Source organism: Sciurus carolinensis, chromosome 16 (genome assembly GCF_902686445.1).
Source record: "Sciurus carolinensis chromosome 16, mSciCar1.2, whole genome shotgun sequence".
Taxonomy (NCBI): domain Eukaryota; kingdom Metazoa; phylum Chordata; class Mammalia; order Rodentia; family Sciuridae; genus Sciurus; species Sciurus carolinensis.
The window spans coordinates 56,671,395-56,690,178 of NC_062228.1; the positions used below are offsets into that span (position 1 = coordinate 56,671,395).

At 54.1% G+C, this 18,784-nt stretch overlaps 1 protein-coding gene and 1 long non-coding RNA gene across 2 annotated transcripts; both read left to right on the plus strand.

Moving 5' to 3' along the window:
- The first annotated feature begins 8,281 nt into the window (after positions 1–8,281).
- On the plus strand, positions 8,282–10,696 carry LOC124966275 (uncharacterized). The gene is made up of 3 exons (XR_007105316.1): positions 8,282–8,332; positions 8,759–8,891; positions 10,600–10,696. It is a non-coding gene; the product is annotated as an uncharacterized LOC124966275 (long non-coding RNA).
- A 3,249-nt stretch (positions 10,697–13,945) lies between these two features.
- On the plus strand, positions 13,946–18,552 carry Selenow (selenoprotein W). The gene is made up of 6 exons (XM_053743308.1): positions 13,946–14,082; positions 15,302–15,326; positions 15,425–15,478; positions 15,655–15,729; positions 15,826–15,924; positions 18,189–18,552. The coding sequence occupies exons 1-5, from the start codon at positions 14,054–14,056 to the stop codon at positions 15,904–15,906; spliced, it is 264 nt and encodes an 87-aa protein (XP_053599283.1). The 5' UTR covers positions 13,946–14,053; the 3' UTR covers positions 15,907–15,924; positions 18,189–18,552.
- The last annotated feature ends 232 nt before the right edge of the window (positions 18,553–18,784 follow it).

An 18,784-nucleotide genomic window follows, 5' to 3' on the forward strand; every position in this document is an offset into this window, starting at 1 on the left:
GGAGACCCTGCGTTTCACGCCAGCACCACAGGAAGAAGGGAAAAGCCTTACAGGTGTCAGCTAAGGATCCTGAGAGCCCAGCGCACGCTGGGAAGGAGCCTGAGGAACCTGGGAGGGGAGGAAGCCCAACCCAGAGGTGCACTGGGGGCATCCGTCAGATGGGGTGAGCGTTGGGGGTGGCCAGCTGGGGCTCAAGGACAAGTCCCACAGCCTGGACGTGCACTGTGTCCTCAGGAAGTTCTTGCTGTATAATTGCCTAGGGAAATGCGTCTGTTCCCCTGTGTGCAAAAAGCCGGGGTCCCCAGCAGAGCCGCGTGCGAGTCTCAGTGCACGTCAGTGCATTTCACCCATCTGGATTCTGCATCAGCTGAGGAACTGGAAGGACAGGACTCTGTGCTGACCTTGGGGCTGCAGTAGCCCTGGTCTGCTGCTTCCTTTGACATGCATGGGACAATGAGGTGGATGAACGGGGAGGGGTGTGGCCAGGAAGTGACTTCCTACGAAATCCAGGGATCCAGGCAGTGGGACCCAGGGTGTCCCAAGGGAGAACTCTCGACTCAGCCGGTTGAACATTCTCCTGGGTGGACGCAGGGACACACCTCTGCAATCCCTACTACTCGGGACCCTGAGGCTGAAGGATCACAAGTTCAAGGCCAGCCTGGGCAACTTAGACCCTGTCTCGAAAAATCAAAAGGGCTGAGGGTGTAGCCTAGTGGTATCGCGTCATGGTGTTCGATTCCCATTAATATAAAAATATTTTTAAAATTCCCAGTAGTCGTCGGGGAAAAGTCTTGTGGTCTTCCAGGATACTGTGGGCAGCTAAGGCTTTTGGGCAACTTGTTTCACAGGTCTCCCCAGGGCCCCGCTCCTTTTGAGTTTGTAACGTGGCATTATTTTCCCTAAATAGAACTGTCTTGGGTCTTGGAAAAACTTCAGGCACTGCCAAATCTACAGCTGCCAGCCCATCATATAAATATATAAATCACCTTATTTTGTCCAGAGTTTCCCATTTTTTTCTATAATGCCCCCCCCCACTGCCCTTATTAAACGTTACTGGGGATCCAACCCAGGGCGCCTAACCACTGAGCCACACCCCCAGCCCTTTTTATTTTCAGCCCTTTTTATTGTCAGGGCTCCAGCCATTGGGTAACTGCTGAATAAATCACACGCCTGTGCTGCGGGATGGGCATGACTTGGCGGTTAGGATGGAGCCCACCTGAAGGCAGCCCACGTGAGGAGTTTGCACTTGGGACCTGAGTCCTGACTTTGAATCCCAGCTGTGTGACTTGTGCAGGTTACTCAACCTCTCTGTGCCTCCATCTGCAGCAAGAACATAATGATAGTGCCTATTTTGCTGGGTTGTTACAAAGATGAAGTCAGGCTGATGTGAAAGCGCCTAGGGCAGGGCTGGCTCCGCTCACTCAAGCCCGGAGTGTTCGCTATTATAACAACAGTTAAGAAAAAATAAAGATGTGGAAACTTGTGATCTGTGCCAGAGACTCCTGGCAAATGCTGTGACCTTTTGACACGCTGATTTCACTCTTGGGAAAGTGCTGTAAGGAAATGACCGGGAACTTGGGGAAGGCATAAGGCAAGGGCAGGGCTCCAGAGAATGGAAGGAAACGCAGCGACCGACACAGGGCAGGCGCCGCCACTCGGGGAGGCCCTGCGCCCCTGAGCCCAGCGGCCGGAAGCCCCTGCAGCAGCGGCGGGGGTTTGCACTCTGATGCTTTGTGGGAACAAATACACGGAACCTCCCCCGTGCACACTGGCGTCCATTCAGCAAAACCCGCGCCAAGTTTTGTGCGTGCGGAGGGGTGTTCCAGGGGATTCTTGAGCCTTATTTTGTCCAGAGTTTCCCATTTTTTTCTATAATGATCCCCCCACACACACTGCCCTTATTAAATGTTACTGGGGATCCAACCCAGGGACGCCTAACCACTGAGCCACACCCCCAGCCCTTTTTATTTTCAGATGGGATCTTGCTAAGTTGCTTAGGGCTTCGCTAAATTGTTGAGGCCGGCCTTGAACTCGCGATCCTCCGCCAGCAGCCTCCTCGCGGGGATCACAGGCGCGCAACACCAGGCCAGGTGGGAGCAAACTCCGCCCCCTTTAAACAGGGATCCAGAGGCTGGGGTCGCAGGCCGGGGCAGAGCGCCTGCCCAGCACGCACAGGGCTCTGGGCTCCGTCCCTCGCACGCCAGATCAAAGCCAAACAAAGGAACAACGCGACCACCAACAAACCCCATGCGGGTAGTCTGAGGTGGGGACGTCTCAGCTGTGTGGTTTGGGGCAGAGGAATTTGTGTTGGATGATGTCCAGATGAAGCCCAGGCGGCCCACGGGGCCGGTGAATGAACTCGGGGGACCGGGCAGGGAGACAGGCCGGGTCGTGGGTAGGGTGGCGTTGGAGGCAGTGGAGAGGGCAGGGCGGCCTCACTCCTGCACAGGCGGGAAGGAGCCCCGGGAGAGGACGGGCAGGAGGTCGCTCGTCCCTAAGAACTGCCCGCGTCCATGATGGGCGCCTGGTGACCTGCTGAGAGCCGTCTGGTGGCGCCACCTGCGGTCCTGCGTGAGCATCAGCGTTAGCAGTCCAGCCCTGAGGGGCGGGTGTGGACAGCCCAGGGAAGGGTCCCCCAGGTTCAAGGAGAATCGAGTTGCTGGAGACAAGTAGCCGCCAGAGATCGCCGGCGCCAGGAATCTGTAAGGCCCGGCGGTTCCCAGAGAGAACAGGTCGGCCCTGGGTGGGCATCTGGGTTCCTGGGTGCGGGTGAGACCTCACTCCTGTTTCCATGCTGCTAAGGAACCCCTCCACTCTGGCCCCGCCAGGACTCAGCCCCAGGAGTGGAGGAGAGGGGTGGGCAGGGGTCCTGGACCTGGAGCTGGGGAAGGGCCTGGTGGGGTGGGGCCAGAAGTTAGTGGGACAAATCTGTCTGCACGGGGTCCTTGTCATTTTTAGCATCCCATCCTTCCCTTTCCCATGGCCATACTGAGGCCTTTCCCAGAACCCCTAGGGGCTGGCAGACATGGATGAACTCCAGGAAAGAAATCTCAGGGTGTCACATGTCCCAAAGCCAAGATGGTCTGGGATTCCACACAGGTTCTGAACTTCCAGCCCTATCAGTGGTGAGAAGCTGTTGGAAATGGGAGGAAACAGCCAGGAGATGGTAGGGCGTGGATTCTCCACAACTTTAAAACCACCTGAGCTTCTGGAGCCTGCTGTGCCTGAAGCCCTCCCTTGGACTTTTCAGTTATGGGAAGCAACTGCTTAAGCCGATTATAGCTTGGTTTCAGACACAGTCAGAGGCTTGTCTAAAACATGCCCTAATGCCCCTCCCTCCTCTCCACTGCCTTCCCTTGTCTCTCTGCTGTCTGTCCCAGGTGGGACCACATCCAGACTTCCACTTCCCCAGGAAGTCAGCCTGGACTGCAGCCCTCTACCCAACTGCCCACCATGAGGCAGAATCAGAAGCTACTCTTGACTCCTCACTTTGAGGTGGGGGCCTGGTTTCAGGTCTGCTCTGTCGAATTTGCCTTCTCTGTTAAAGGGGTAAAACACGCATCTTGCATGGAGAAGGTGCATTAAGGCATCAGCTGCTGCAGGTGCTACAGGTAGTGGCCAACAGGGAAGCCCCTGGAGAGGCTCCTGGGATCTAATCCTGGACTCTTGGACAGATGTGTGGCCTTGGGTAAGTCATTCAACCTCTCTGAGCCTCAAGAAAGATACTAGTTTCTAGCATTAAATGAAGTAATACCTGTAAATGTTTACAACCGTGCCCAGCACACTGGAAGTGTTGTGACAGTGTTTGATGTTAAAGGGGCTCAGTAGGGGGAAAAAGAGGAGGACCAGGAAAGACCGGGATCGTCGCTGGGCCAACTCACTGGTTGCCGTGGTGATGGGAGGCAGTGGGATCTGGGATGGCAACATACTCTAACGTGTACAGGTCTACTCAAATGACTCTTGGAAAAAAATGTCCTGCATTTTCTATATGGAGAAAACCAAATAGCTGGTTAGAGGAAGTTCTCTTTGGCTTACTTTTTTTTTTTTTTTCCTTCCAGTGATGGGGATTGAACCGGGAGTATTCTAGCACTGAGCTACATCTCCAGCCTGCCTGCCTATATGTCTTTTGAGACAGGGACTTGATAAGTTGCCCAGTTTAACACCAAACTTGTGGTCCTCCTGCCTCAGTGTCCAGAGTACTTGGGATGACAGGTGTGCACCACCGTGCCCGGCTCAGGGGGCCTTAGACGAAACAACAGAACATTCCCAAGGAACTTTGGATTATGCAGAGGGGAGTGAAGGGAGTGCTGGGGCGGTGGGGACGGGAGGGACGTAGAATGAGACAGACATTATTGCCCCAGGTAGGCGTATGACTACACTTCTGGTGAGACTCTGTGTTTAAAGAATGAACAAATAAGACCATTCCATGCTGGATGCAGTGGACATGTCCGTAATGACAGTAACTTGGAAGGCTGAGGCAGGAGGATCACAAGTTTGAGACTGTCCTTGGCCATGTGACAAGAGCCTGTCTCAAAATTGAACAAAGAAAAGGGGCTGGGGGTGCAGATCAGTGGTAGAGCGATCCTAGGCTCAATACCCAGCACTGGAAAAAAGTTCTGGCTAAAAACGTACAGGCAGACTAGGGGTGTAGCTGGCGGTAGAGCGCTCGCCTGCCTGGTGCGCACAAGGCCCGGGCCCAGGATGGGTTCCAGCATCATGGAGAGGGAGGGGGGAAGATGCGGGGGGCGGGGCTGAAGGGAACTGTGATGACCAGAATCCAGGCCAGCCCCTGCCCCAGGCAGACAGGGCGCTCTGGTCCCTGCCTGTCATGAATCAGTGGATTTGTCCTTGGGGCTGCCAAGTCCTTGCAGTTGGTCACTGGAGCCTCCTGCTACCTCTGGCTCAGGTGCCTGTTCCAGGGGGTGTGGAACAGCAGGGTGGCTGCTGGGAGCAGCGCTGAGTCCCACAGTCCATCAGCTGGAACTGCAGGCAGATGCAGCCACCAGGCAGCAGAGACCACTGCTGCAGAGTGAGAGCTGAACAGCAGGAGAGACTTGGGAGGGTGAGCGAGAGGGAGAGGCGGTGGTGCCAGGGACAGGGTGCCATCTGAAAGATCTTCCATCTGAAGGAAACCTCACCTAGTTAGGTTGTGACTTGCTCACCTACTTATCCATTAACCTCTACATCCATCTCTCCACCCACCTCTCCACCCACCCATCCATCCATCCACTCACCCATCCACCAATCCATCCACCCATCCATCCACCCATCTATCCATCCACCCATCTACCCACCCATCCACCCATCCATCCACCCATCTACCCACCCATCCATCCACCCATCTACCCATCCACCCATCCACCAATCCATCCACCCATCCATCCACCCATCTACCCACCCATCCATCCACCCATCTACCCATCCACCCATCCACCAATCCATCCACCCATCCACCAATCCATCCACCCATCCATCCACACATCTACCCATCCACCCATCCATCCACACATCCACCCATCCACCCATCCATCCACACATCTACCCATCCACCCATCCACCCATCCATCCACCCATCCACCCATCCATCCACCCAAGGCCTCCCAGAGTGATCCCAGTCTCCTGTAGATCCTATATTTCTCTGTGTCTTGTCTGAAAATATGTGTCCTGGGTCCTCGGAGTATCACAGACATCAGATTCCTGCCTCCTGTATGCACACCTGTGTGTGTGGCACAGGAAACTGAAGAGGAGTGACAGGGACTCAGGGCGTCTTTGGACAATTCTGCCCCCAGCAAGAGAAGACTTTGTGAGCTCTACTCCAAAACACAAAGACTCTGAAATAGGCCTTTTTCCTTTAAGTCTGCAAGTCTGCCTCTGAGCCAAAGGTTTGTCTGGACAGGAAGTGACATGGACACCTCCTGACTCCCAGCACGCCTGAGTTTGCAGCGATACTTGCTGGAAAGAGATAAGCCTTATTGCGGGAGGAAGATAAGAATTCTCTTGGTGCTAACAAGTGACTTAGTGTGCCTTCCTGTTTCACAAGAGCCTTTCTTTACATGATTGGATTGTCTCAAATGTTTGTGGGCATCCAGATAAATGGTGTGTGGTTTTGTAGGTTCTGGTTTTTGTGAAATGGGGGGGGGGTGTCTCAACGGCAGCCTTTAATAGAAGAATCTCAACACTAGGCTTACCGTGCATGTGTGCGTGCATGTGTGTGCGTGCCTCCCCTTGGGTGCACCCCTGACTCTAATCTATCCTAAGGACGCATTCATCTGACAAGCACTGATTGGGCGTCCACCTCTGTCACTGCTTTAGTTGCTGGGCACAAACCTGGGAAGAGGACAAAACGGAAAGTTGCCAAGTGCATGTTCTAGTGTGTGTGTGTGTGTGTGTGTGTGTGTGTGTGTGTGGTGGGGTGGACAATCATAGGAGGTAAGGAAGGAGCAGGTCCGAGGCCCTGAGCGGCAAGAGGAGGCGGGTACGGAGCCCCAGAGGGGCTGCGCTTCTAAGCGGGTGTCAGGGGAGCCCACCAAGAAGATCAGAGATCTGGAGGAAGGCGGAGGGAACCCTGCAGTCACCTGCAAGAAGGTCGCCTGGCCGCAGGAGCAGTCAATGCAAAAACTCAGAGAGGAATGCACGGTTGTGAAGGAGGGAGGGCAGAAGAGATCAAAGACAGGGGACCAAAGGAGGCAAAAGGGGTCCAGGAAATAGAATTTGAAGCTGGAGTTTTGCATGTAATTTTTTTTTCTTTTAAGTACAGGACTCTTTACCACTGAGCTACATCCACAACGCTTTTTATTTTTGGAGACAGGGTCTGGCTCAGTTGCCGAGGTTGATCTTAAACTTGCTACCCTCCTGCCTCGGCCTCCTGAGTTCCTAGATTGCAGCGAGTGCCCCACGCCCAGCTGTGAATCTTAAAGTGACCATAAATGCACCCACTTGTGAAAATTACCTTGCCCACTAATAGATTAAGCAAAGAGCTACACACAATATTTTTAAAAATTTATAATCTAGAGGACTTTCCAGTATTGCCTATTCATCAGCTAATGGAGACAGTAACCCCAAGGATTCTGAGGAACACCAGACTGAGGTCATCCCCGCCCCCTTCCCATGCCCACCCCCACCAAGTTTCTTTTAAGAGCGGAGCCAGGGACCCTCGGATGCATCTCTCACTCTGAGATGGTCCTTCTAATGCACCCCTTGCTTTCCTAAAGAAAGCCCTGTGCCTCTACTGATGTGTGCTGAAATTCTTTTTTGTCCAGTAAATCCAGGACCCCACTTGTACTGAATGGAGTTCCCCCTTTTCCAGGAATTCCTTAGGTTCTTCTTCCAGCGTCTCTCTCTTCTGTGGGGACAGACGAACCTCAAAAACACTGCTGGGAGTGGCGGCCACGTCTGTAATCTCTGCAGCTCAAGAGGCTGAGGCAGGAGGATGGAGAGTTCAAAGTCAGCCTCAGCCACTCAGGAAGGCCCCACGCAACTCAGCCAGACCCTGTCTCTCAATAAAACACAAAAAAGGGCTGGAGATATGGCTCAGTGGTTAAGTGCCCCTGGGTTCAACCCCCGGTTTAAAAAACAAAACAAAACAAAACGAAAAGACTTAGGACCAATGAAAGCAAACACAAGCAGCCTGTGGATGTCGTGCATTGTGTGGCACATTAAAAGTACTGATTTCATGCTATGTGATTCTTAACTGATTCTTTTAAAGAGGAAAAACAAAAAAAGCAAAAACAAACCCTGAGGGAATGTGTTTGCTCTGTTCCCACCAGAGCACGGGGCCCAGTGCGCCTGAGCACAGGGAGGAGGGGAAGGTTAAATCAGGGAGATGCGGGCGGGGTCCTGCAGAGCTCCTGGCACGCGGTGAGGACCGCGCCTTCGCTGAACATGCGGAGCCGCGGAGCCGCGGAGCCGGAGTGGTCGAGTGGAAACGGCGTCCTCTGGCGGCCGTGCGGGGAGCAGGCTGTAGGAATTTGGAATTTGCACTCCATTCAAAAGTTTTAAAACGTGGAAGTTTGCCTTACATTCCAAACATATGAAAACTGTCCATTCTTTCTTTCCCTAGTGTAAGCACAAGTTTTACTTTACAAAACGAGTCCTGCCGTCCTTATGGAACAATGTGAGTGATTTGTGTTTTATTTTTTATTTTATTTTTTGATAGAGGGGATTGAACCCGGGGCGCTTAACCACTGAGCATATCCCCAGCCCTTTTAATTTTTTTTTTTTTTAATTTCGAGACAGGGTCTCACTAAGTTGCATAGAGCCTCGCTAAGTTGCTGAGACTGGCCTCCAATTTTCAATCCTCCTGCCTCAGACTCCTGAGCTGCTGGGATTACAGGTGTGTACAACAGCTGTGCTTTATTAACTTTTTCTTCCCCATTTTCTCTTCTCCATTTGGGTCTGACTAGGGTGACCAGTTGTCCTCAAACCGTTTCTGAGTTAGGAGGTTTTCTGGAAGGACTCACGGGAGCCAGCATGTCGTTGATTTACATGGTGTCATAATAAAGACACACCAGATCTGAAGGAGAAAATGATCTAGGGGTCACTCAGGGCAGCTCAGCTGCCCCAGCAACAAAAATACATCAACCTGTGTGGTGCGTTTCTGCCCAGGGAAGCCCATCGGCAGTCCAGCACCCCAGGTTTTCACTGGATCTGGTCACTGTGCACCTGTGCCTGGCCCCGTCCGGGCTTCCAGGAGACCCGGTGTGCGCGCTCTGTGCAACCCAGGCACACTCACCTACCCTTATCTTTCCTTTTTTTGCAGTTCTGGGGATTGGACTCAGGACTTCCCCGGTGCCAGGAAAGCACTCCACCAGGATGCTGTGTCCCCAGCCCAAGCCAACCTGTCATTTAGGACACGGAGGGATCCACGTCCCAGGGAATCTCCCAGAGGCGAGGTCAGAGTCAGTCTCGCAGGCAGAGCTTTGTAAGGACGCAGCCAGGCCTCTCCGTGACCTCTCTCCTCCCCTCCCCTCCCGTTTGCACACTGAATCTTTATCTCCAAGGGGCATGAGGCAATGACTGATTTAGACAAGGTAGAGAAATCAGATCAAGGGAGGAAAAACGAGATCTAGAAGAACAGCCAGGGCCAGGGGTGCAGCTCAGTGGTGGAGTGCTTGCCCAGCACGCCCCAGGCGTGGCCCAATCTGCAGCACCGCAAAACAAACACACAAACGCTTCAACTAATTTAGTTTGAGTTCGGACCTCCCCCTTGTCTGGTCTCCAACTCCTCAGTTCAAGTCAGCCTCCTGCCTCAGCCTCCCAGATTGCTGGGACTGTAGGTACCAGCCCTGCACCTGGCTCACAGAACTTCTTTTGGTACTGGGGATTGAACCCACTGAGCTTATCTCTAGCCCTTTTTTATTTTATATTTTTGAGATACGGTCTTGCTAAATTGCTGAGGGTCTCCTTAAATTGCCCAAGCTGGCCTTGAACTTGCGATTCTCCTGCCTCAGCCTCCTGAGTCACTGTGATTACAGGGGTGTGCCACCAGCTTAAAAAATTTCTTTAAGATAAATGTAGTGACCCAGGAGGCAAGAACCACATCTGTTTACTGTATGTCTCTGGGGTCACGGGCCACTGTGCACCTGTAAGTGGGGGACTGTGTGTATGGTATAATTGAGTGATGTGTCTTTGCTCAGTGTGTGCTTGTGGTGTGTGTGAGGGTCTGTGTGTTGTGCTACGGTGTTCACAGATCCAAGTGAAAGTCTGGGAGTGTGGCTAGGTTATTGTGTGTTAATAATTTGTGGTGTGTTTGTGTGTGTGTGTCTGCCTCCAAGTGCAGCAATGTGTGTTAGATGGTTGCATGTGTGTCCTGTCCCTGGATGAAGGACATTGCATGCTATTGTGTTACTGTGCAGCCGTGTCTCTGCAGCGTGGGCTTGGTGCCTGACCGGGGGTCCCGTGAGCTGCATCCCTGGGTGAGCCCGTCTCCTGGCTGGATACCCGTGTGGGGCACGTCATGCATCCCACCCTGCAGCAGCGGGCGGTGTGGGTGTGCCCCTGTGCGTTGTGCGTTTGGATGTGTATCATGAGGTGGCTGGGCGCAGACGTGGCTGTGTAAAGGTGTGTGCTGGTGTGCTCCAGTCTCAGCTGGCGCTGGGTTTGGGTGAACGTGCAGTTGTGTGGTCAGGGAGGAGCGAGTGTGCGTGTGAGAGGCAGGGGTTTGGGCGGACTGCCAGTCTGGGAGCCGTCCATTTCCCTCGCCTCTCCTCGGGGCAACAAGGACCCCTTTGTTCTCTGTGGCAGAAGAGGAGTGTCCCTCCTCTCTTGAGGTCCCTGGCAAGGTCTCAGACCTGAGCCTGGTCAACAAAACATCTTCTGGGCCCGGCATGGTGGTGCACACCTGTAATCTCAGCGACTTTGGGAGGCTGAGGCAGGAGGATCTCGAGTTCAAATCCAGCCTCTGCAATTTGCAAAGAGCACCCGAGGATTCGATAGATCCTCAGTACTGAGAAGAAAAAAAAAAAAAAAAAAAAGGAATATTGAAAGTGTACATGGAAACATTTAGGGGGAGAGGGCTGTCCCCACAATAGACAGAACTCCCTATTACGTCTGCACAAAAAGACTGCTTAAAATTTTTTTTTTTTTGCTTCTGGAACCCAGGATCTCACACCCACCAGGCCAGTGCTGTGCCACAGAGCCCCGCCCTGCCCAAGGGTTACTTGTCCCCTCCGTGGCGAGTCTACAACTGAGAGCCACCCACAGGCCTCCTGGGGTCCGGTAACTCTGAACAACGCTGTTATGGGTTGAAGCATGTCCTTCGCAAAATGCCTGTGTGACAGTCCTATCATCTCCGAGTGTGACCTTACTTGAAAATAGGGTCACTGTGGGTGTAATCGGTCAAGGGGAGGTCACACTGGAGCACAGCGGGTCCCTAGTCCAACCTCCCAGGGGAATCTGGACACAGCCACATGTGGGGTGCATGGTATGAGGATGAAGGTGAAATGGGGTGATGCTCCTGCAACCACGGAATGCCAAAGATCACCAGCAACCCCCCAGAAACCAGGCCAGATTCTCCCTCAGGGTCCTTGGAAGGAACTGGTCCTGATCTTTATTTTTTTTTTTTTAAAGTTGTCAATGCATCTTTTATTTCGTTATATGTGGTGCTGAGTATCGAACCCAGGACCTTCACATGCTAGGCAAGTGCTTTACCACTGATCCGTAACTCCAGTTCCTCAGTCCTGACCTTGATCTCAGACTTCTGGCTTCCAGAAATGTAAGGCAATTGATTTCAATTTCAGCACCTCAGTTTGTGGTCCTTGGTGAGAACAGCCTAGCGGACTACAGGCGGACTACAGACAAGGCATCCTTTCCCACTGAGGTGCAAAGCTTTCTCTACATGTTGGAGCCGATTCTAAGAGGATGAGCAGGAGTCAGGTGGCAGAGAGGGCAGAAACAGCATGTGCAAAGGCCCAGGGGCAGGAAAGTGGGTGAGGTCCTTGATGAAACCTCAGTGGATCTGGATTGTTGGCAGTATTGAAAGGACCAGAGAGGCACCCTGGGACTAGGGAGAGGTGGGTCATGTTATGGTTTGGGTCTTTGTTCCGAGGGCACAGGGAGGCACAGGGAAGCTTTACTTAGGACGCATTCACACTTCACGCAGCCCTGAACGCACACCTGCTCTTTAAATCTGATGCCAGAGATAGGAACTTCTGACCCAGTGAGCACAGAAACGTAATTGGGTCAAAGAGTAGGAGCACCCAAGCTAAGCTTTCATTGGGGCTTAACCTCAGGAGTGGGGAGACTGCACTGATGGAGCTTAGGCTAGGTCCCCAAGCAAAGCAAGAAGCTATTTGTTACTTATGTGTAAGGGTGTAGGAGGTGGGCTAGGGTTTTGGATTTTTTTTTTTTTTTTCCATACTGGGAATTGAACCCAGGGTACCTCATCACTGAGCCACATCCCCAGCCCTTATTTATTTATTTATTTATTTATTTACTACAGGGGATTGAACTCATGGCACTCGCCCCCTGAGCCACAACCCCAGGCCTATTTTGTATTTTATTTAGAGTCAGGGTCTCACTGAGTTAATTAGGGCCTTGCTAAGTTGCTGAGGCTGGCTTTGAACTCACAATCCTCCTGCCTCAGCCTCCCAGATTGCTGGGATTACTGGCCACTGCACCCTGTGTGTTTAGGAATTTTAATTGAGTTTAGGTCTTTTCAAAGATTTTTTTTTTCCTGTGTGAGCATTTTGAGGGAGAGATCAGTGTCAGTTTAGAGCCAAACTTTACATCTGTCCTGTTGATGCTGCATTCCATTTAATCATTTTTGCCTTGCAATAAGGTCACTGCAGCTATTAAGAGTACACAAGGGTTCTGGGCCGGCATGGTGGTGCACACCTGTGATCTCAGCGACTTGGGGGCTGAGGCTGGAGGATCACAAGTTCAAGGCCAGCCCCCCCCCCCAACTTAGCTAGTCCTTTTCAAAATAAAAAGGGCTGAGGATGTAGCTAAGGGGTAAAGTCCTTGTCCCTGGGCTCCATCCTCGGAAGCAAAGCAAAGCAAACCAAACCACAAAGACAGGGGGAGAAATAGAAGAAAAATAACCATGCAAATAACAGACTGGGGGTGGGGCAGGGTTGTCTTTGGTCCTTTCCCAGGTCCCCCAACAATTTCCTTCTCTTAGCTGGTTTATCCTTGAAGATGTTAGGGCATTTTGGCTTAAGTGATGTATCTGGTTGGGTTTTGTACAGGTGTGTTTGAATCGGAAGTCTCTCCCTGACACTTGTTAGGCAAGTGCTCTATCACTGCGCCACATTCCCCGCCCTATTTTTATTTTTTTGGTGTGTGTGGGGGATTTGAACCTAGGGGCGCTTAACCACCAAGTAACATCTCCAGCCTTTTTTAATGTTTTGTTGAGAAACAGCGTTTCGCTGAGTTGCTAAATGCCTCACAAAGTTGCTGAGCTTGGCTTTGAACTTGTGATCCTGCTGCCTCAGCCTCCTGAGCCGCTGGGGGAATTACAGGCGTGCACCGCCTCATCTGGCGTTTTTTGCTTTTTTTTTTTTTTTGAGTGCGTGTGGAGGTACCTGTCTCAAGGTCTCCAGCCAGCGAGGAAGATAGAGTGGGTCTTGAACTTTGTGTCAAGTGAGGGCCAGGGAGGGAGAAGATGAAGCTCGTGGCAGATTCATCTTTATTAAGCTGTCCCCAGTTCACGTGCAGAGGCTGTTCTAGTGCCTTCCAGATTCGTGAACGCAATTTAACCCTTACATCACCCCCCAGGGCAGTGCTGTTGTCACGTGGCTTCCCGCCCTGCACCCCCACTTTCCAGATCACTCCCCGTGGGAAGGGACTTCGTGTATTTGCTCATCACTGTACCACGGGAGCCCAGAGCCGCACCACGCACACAGGAACGCTGCTAAACCAGAGCCCGTCTTCCAGAGGCGGCAGCTGAGGCTCAGAGGGAGTCGTGGGGTCTTAACCCCTCAACTCTGCTGCCTGCTTCCAGCACTTTCCATGGAGCCCGAAGACCGGATGAAGGCGCAAAAAGGAGGGGTGCGTGGTATCCGGCGCGCCAGGGTCGCGGCTGGACCTGGCACGCTCACGGGACACCCCAGCTTCATCTGCGTCCCGGGGTCTACCCCGAATCTTTTACAGCTCCGTGGCCCTTCGGGGGAGGGGCGGTCCAGACCCCTTCCCGCGCCTCGACTCCCCGCCCCGCCCCTTGCGGCCACGCAGTCACGTGACAATCGGTAGCGCCCGTTCCCAGCCCAGCCCGCACGGCGCCCCGCGGGGCCGTACCACTCCGGCTTGAGGTGCGGGGGGACGGAGGAAGGGGATGCGCGCAGGACTTGTCCCGGGCACTCCCTCCGTCCAGACAGCCCCTGGCCCAACAGCGGCACTGCAAGGAGGCTCCCGCAGGGGTGTCGGGCCGCGGGCCGCGGGGCCCTGTCGTCGCCTCGGCGCCGCGCCCTCCCCCGTCCCCCCCGCCCCCGGCGATGGTTCGCGCCGCGGAGCGCACCAGCTTTGTGCTCGGCACCCGAAGGCGTAGAGGTCGCGCGTCCGCGGAGCTCGGTCGGGTCTGGGCGTCCGCTGTGCGGCGGATGCTGCGATCCCGATCATGGCTGTCAACGTCCGAGTCGTTTACTGGTAAGCGCGGCGGCCTGGGGCGCCTCCCGACCCCGTCCTTAGGGGGCTGGGTCCCCGGCACCCGCGAGGAGAGAAGCGACTGGGTGCGGCTCCCGGAGGGGCGACGACCGCGTGGCGTTAACCCGGCTCCCAGTGTGTGGCGGGCGAGACGTTTCAGGCTGTCAAAGGTGCGGCGGAGACGCCGAGGGGCTGGGGCCGCGGCGGGATCCGAGCTGTAATGGGACCTACCCCTCCGCCACGCCCGGTTCCCCGCCCCCCAGCCTGAACAGCTCCTGGGCCGAAGAGAACCTTCGACCTCCTGCACCTTCCTGTCTTTCAGAAAAGACTCGAGGGGGCTACTTTCCCACCTGTGCCCGGTGGGTGCCGGTGCTGCCGACCCCACTCCTTTTTGGCCCCAGGTTCCCTTTCTGTAGTGAGAAGAGGGCGATCTGAATAGCCGCTGCCCAGGGAGCGGTGCACGCCAGCGCTGGCCGGGTTTGAACCACTTCCCCCACTCGAGAGAGCTTGTTGACTGCTTTATGTCCCTGGCACCTAATTCTATGCTGGCGTGCAGTAGGTGTTTAATAAATACCTATTCAGTGATTTTCCTGCCTCCCTGAAGCCCTTTGAGCTTCATTTTAGGGGGTGGCGAGGGGGATCCAATAGGTCGAGGTCCCAGCACATGGGGAAGTTCCAACCTTGGTTGGCTGGCCGAACTGTGTGGCTCCTCCCGGGATCTGAACCGTTTCAGCGTAGGGAATGTCACGGCCTATTTAAAGCAGAGCTTGCTTGACATCTTGAGGCTCCCACGAGGCCTGTGCACCAGATTCCAGCCGGAAATGGCATGGTGGGATTGGAAGGTGTTCAAGATCCTGGAATGACAGGGCTTTCCTCCAGTGCTCTGGGCTGTGGGCCCGGCCCGGGCGCGGGTGGGATGTTATAGATGCAGCTCTTGTTCTAACCCAGTGCTCTCCATTGCCTTCCCCGTCTCATGTGATCATATACTTGTGATCTTGTCACCCCCGTGTTCCTCTTTCCTTGCTGGTGTTGACTCTGTGTTGTTTCCTTAAACCCTCTGTGTCTGGTGTCTGCCTGTCTTTCTTCCCTTCTCTTGCCTCTTCTGCTTTGTCATTTCTGCCCCTCTTTTCCTGGTCTGCTTTGTCCTGCCCCTACTGCCTGGCTTTCCCTGGTCCCTGCTGTCTCCCTGTCCTGGGACTCCTCACTTGGACTCACCTCCCAGTGGCGCTTGAGGCTACAAGCCTAAGGTAAGCCAGGGGCCCCCAGGAAGCTCCCTGAGGTGGGGGAGCAGAACATCTGGGGGAGGGCTGACTGGACACTGCTGTGACCTCTGCCCCGTTTTCAGTATCTCCAGCTCAAGAAGAAGCTAGAAGATGAGTTCCCAGGATGCCTGGATATTGTGAGTCTCAGGGATGGGGACAAGGAGGCAAATGGGCCCCTCGTCTGCCCTGTGACCCTGGTGGCAGTGGGTGTGGGCTAGTCAGCCCCACAGCCTTCACCCACACTCTGCATTCCTGGGAAGAGGAGGTGTTTCCAAGAGGGCATCCCAGCACTAACCTCTCCTTCTCTCTGTAGTGCGGCGAGGGGACTCCCCAGGTCACCGGGTTCTTTGAAGTGATGGTAGCCGGGAAGCTGGTCCACTCCAAGAAGGTATATCCCTGTGTGTGTGTTTTGGGGCCATCATGGGGTTGGGGCTGAGGCTGGTGTGTGGGTCCCTGCTCAACCCTCTCTCCTTCCTCTCCCCAGAGAGGTGATGGCTACGTGGATACGGAGAGCAAGTTTCTGAAGCTGGTGGCTGCCATCAAAGCCGCCTTGGCTCAGGGCTAGTATGCCCTGAAGGCAGAGGTGAGGGGCCAGGGCAGGTGCCAACCTCTGGGTCTCTCCCCTGCACTGTTCCTGGCCCAGGGTGGAAGGCTTGGGAGTGGGGCATCCAGGTGTCCCCTGGGCTGGAGGGGTGGAAACAAGGTCTGGGTGCTGCAGGATGACCCATGAACTGGCAGTGGGGTGAGGGCTGCTCTCCAGCAACTCTCCTGGTTTGGGAATGGAAGGTACTAAAGATACATTCTGGGTCTTTGTCCCTTTACCAGGAAACCATTCCTAGCCCAGAGGGCTATGTGACTGTCAGCTCAGGTTACCAGCATGTTTTGAGACACAATTCCTGTGCCCAATGCTTTCAACTTGATCAGATTCTAAACCTGGTTATCAATCAGACCTGGTTTTTGGGACTTTCCAGAGTGGACCCACAATGCTCCAAGAAACAAACTGTCAAAGAATGTTCTAGAAACCAAGGCTAACTCCAGAACTGATCACCTGCCCCCCAGAACTGACTCCCATCTCCCCCGGAGCAATCTAGAATCAAATCCAGAACCAGCTGTCAGCATACCCCAAATCCAGGTGCCCCTTTCTGTGCCTGCCCTTGAGCTGTGCAGACCAGCTCCCAAACTCACAAGCAGATGACTAGTTCTCTGTGTCCTCGGAGCTAGGTGCTTACTTTCAATCCATCACGTTCTAGAACAAGTAGCCATTTCCATGACCCTCTGGAACGTGGAACTGCTTTCCAGGACCTTCTTGAGTTTGATTTCATTTTCCTCCACAGTGTTGCAGATGAGCTCCAAACCAGCCTCATCCAGAACTGGGCACCACTCACTTGTCCAGACCAGGGCTAAGTTCTGGTTTGGGACAGTCCTTCCCCTGCCCACCCATACTAGGGACTCAGCCCAGGTGTGCTCTACCACTGAGCTACATCTTCAGCCTTTTTTTTTTTTTTTTTTTGAGACAGGGTCTGGCTAAATTGCCAAGCCTGGCCTTGAACTTGCAATCCTTCTCCCAAGGCACAGGGATTACAGGCATGCGCCACCTTCCTGGCTTTGGGTTCCACTTCCTAGAATTCTTGACCAGAGCAGAATGAGGTCACATGGATTGTGAGTTTGGACATGCAGATCTGAAGATGATACCCTACCTCGGGTGCGGGTCTGACATGAAGCACCCCCCTCCAAAAAAAAAAAAAAAAAACCAAGGCTCATGATTACTTTGAAAGGAGGGTGAGGTGGGGTGCCGCCGCAGTGGGTTTGCCTCAGTGCCGGGGAGCACGCCCTTTGCCTGAACCCCCTCTGGTCAGTGCCACGGGAACTCATCTGCTGCTCGATCCTGTGGGAGGTTCACTTGGGTCCCAGGGAGGTTAGTCATTCGATGACGTCATCTTTCATAAATGAAAATGGGATTTATGTAAGGGAGGAGGAAGGAGGGAAATGCAGTCTGTGAAGAGTAGCTCTTGTTTGCTTCCCACCTGCTAAGCACAGGCTCTGCCCCTGGGCTACACCCCACCTCCCGTTTGCTAGTCGTGTGGCTCTAGTTTCAGGACGCCCGCAGGCTTGGTGTTGAAGGGTTATTGGAGGGATTCTGAAGAAGCTGTTTCCATGGTTCCAGGTTACCACAGGGAGGGCGCAGAGGGCATGGCAGAGGCCAGGAGAGCGCACGCAGGAGCTTGGGCCCCAGAGGGGCGGGCGTGCAGACTGACTGTTCAGCGACCACGTCAGTGTGATGGGTGAAAATACCCAAGCTGTGCTGCCGGAGAAGCTCGCTGGCACCATGGCATCCAGGGTTTTTATTCGGGGTTGCTCATATACACAGGGCTGGCCTTAGTCTCCAGTTCCTTCAGAATTTAAGCTGATACCATGTGTCCACAGCCCCCGACACAAAGCAGTGTTAGCATACACTAGTGTGGCTGAGGCCCCAGGTGAACCAAGGTACCCAGCAGGACATCCCATGGACTTGGGTGCTACCTCTCAGCTGTCAGCTGGTGATGAGCAAAGAGGTCTCTGTCAGCTTGACAGGGTGGCACAGGCTTGTGATCCCAGTGAGACTGAGGCAGGAGGATTGCTTCAGCTGCCTGGCAAGATCTTGCTTTATAGAGTGCCTGCCGGTCAGCACTGACACCTCTTTGCCAGCTCAGTGAGGGTGGGACCTCAGCCCAGTGGGCCTTGCTGGGTTAAGATGGTAGCCCTTCCCTGTGCATCCTATTTTCCTGGTCCCCGAGTTTCTGGGTCTGCAGCTCTGTGTACCCTTTAACCTGGGCCCCCAACCTGCCCTCACCCCTCTTCTCTCCACAGTCCAGGGACCTTGACTCAACCCCGCTCGGCAGATGCTTCATGACAGGAAGGACTGAAATGTCTCCAGGACGCCTGGTCTTTCCTTGATGTCTTTGCAGCCTCTGGGTGGGGCCATGATCGTCGCCCCTGGTCTTTGTCTCTGTAGGAGTGTGTCTTCTCCTCCAGCGTCCACCTTTGCACGCTCCACTGTCCACTCCCTGCCCCCACATTGCCCCGTCTCCCCGTCTCCCCTCTGCGTCTGGAGGAGGCCCTGTGCCTCAGGCTTCCCTCCCCAGGGGAAGCTGGGAGGCCAGGGTGGGTTCGGCCTCTTGCAGCAACACAGACGGCCGTTCCCAGTTCAATAAATATTGAACTCGACAGCAGAGCCTCTGTCGCCGTGCCTCTTTCCCCTGGAGCCCCTCTAGACCCCTGTCCCTTTGCTGATGATAAGTAGGCACTGTGTAGCAGAGGAGGGGACAGTCAACATGATGCTAATTTAAACAAGACCCAGAGACCCAGGCTCCATGATCCTTTGTTCTGCCATGAATTCTTTTGACTACTTTGGTATCAGACATTGAACCCAGGGGCACTTGCCACTGAGCCACATCCCCAACTCT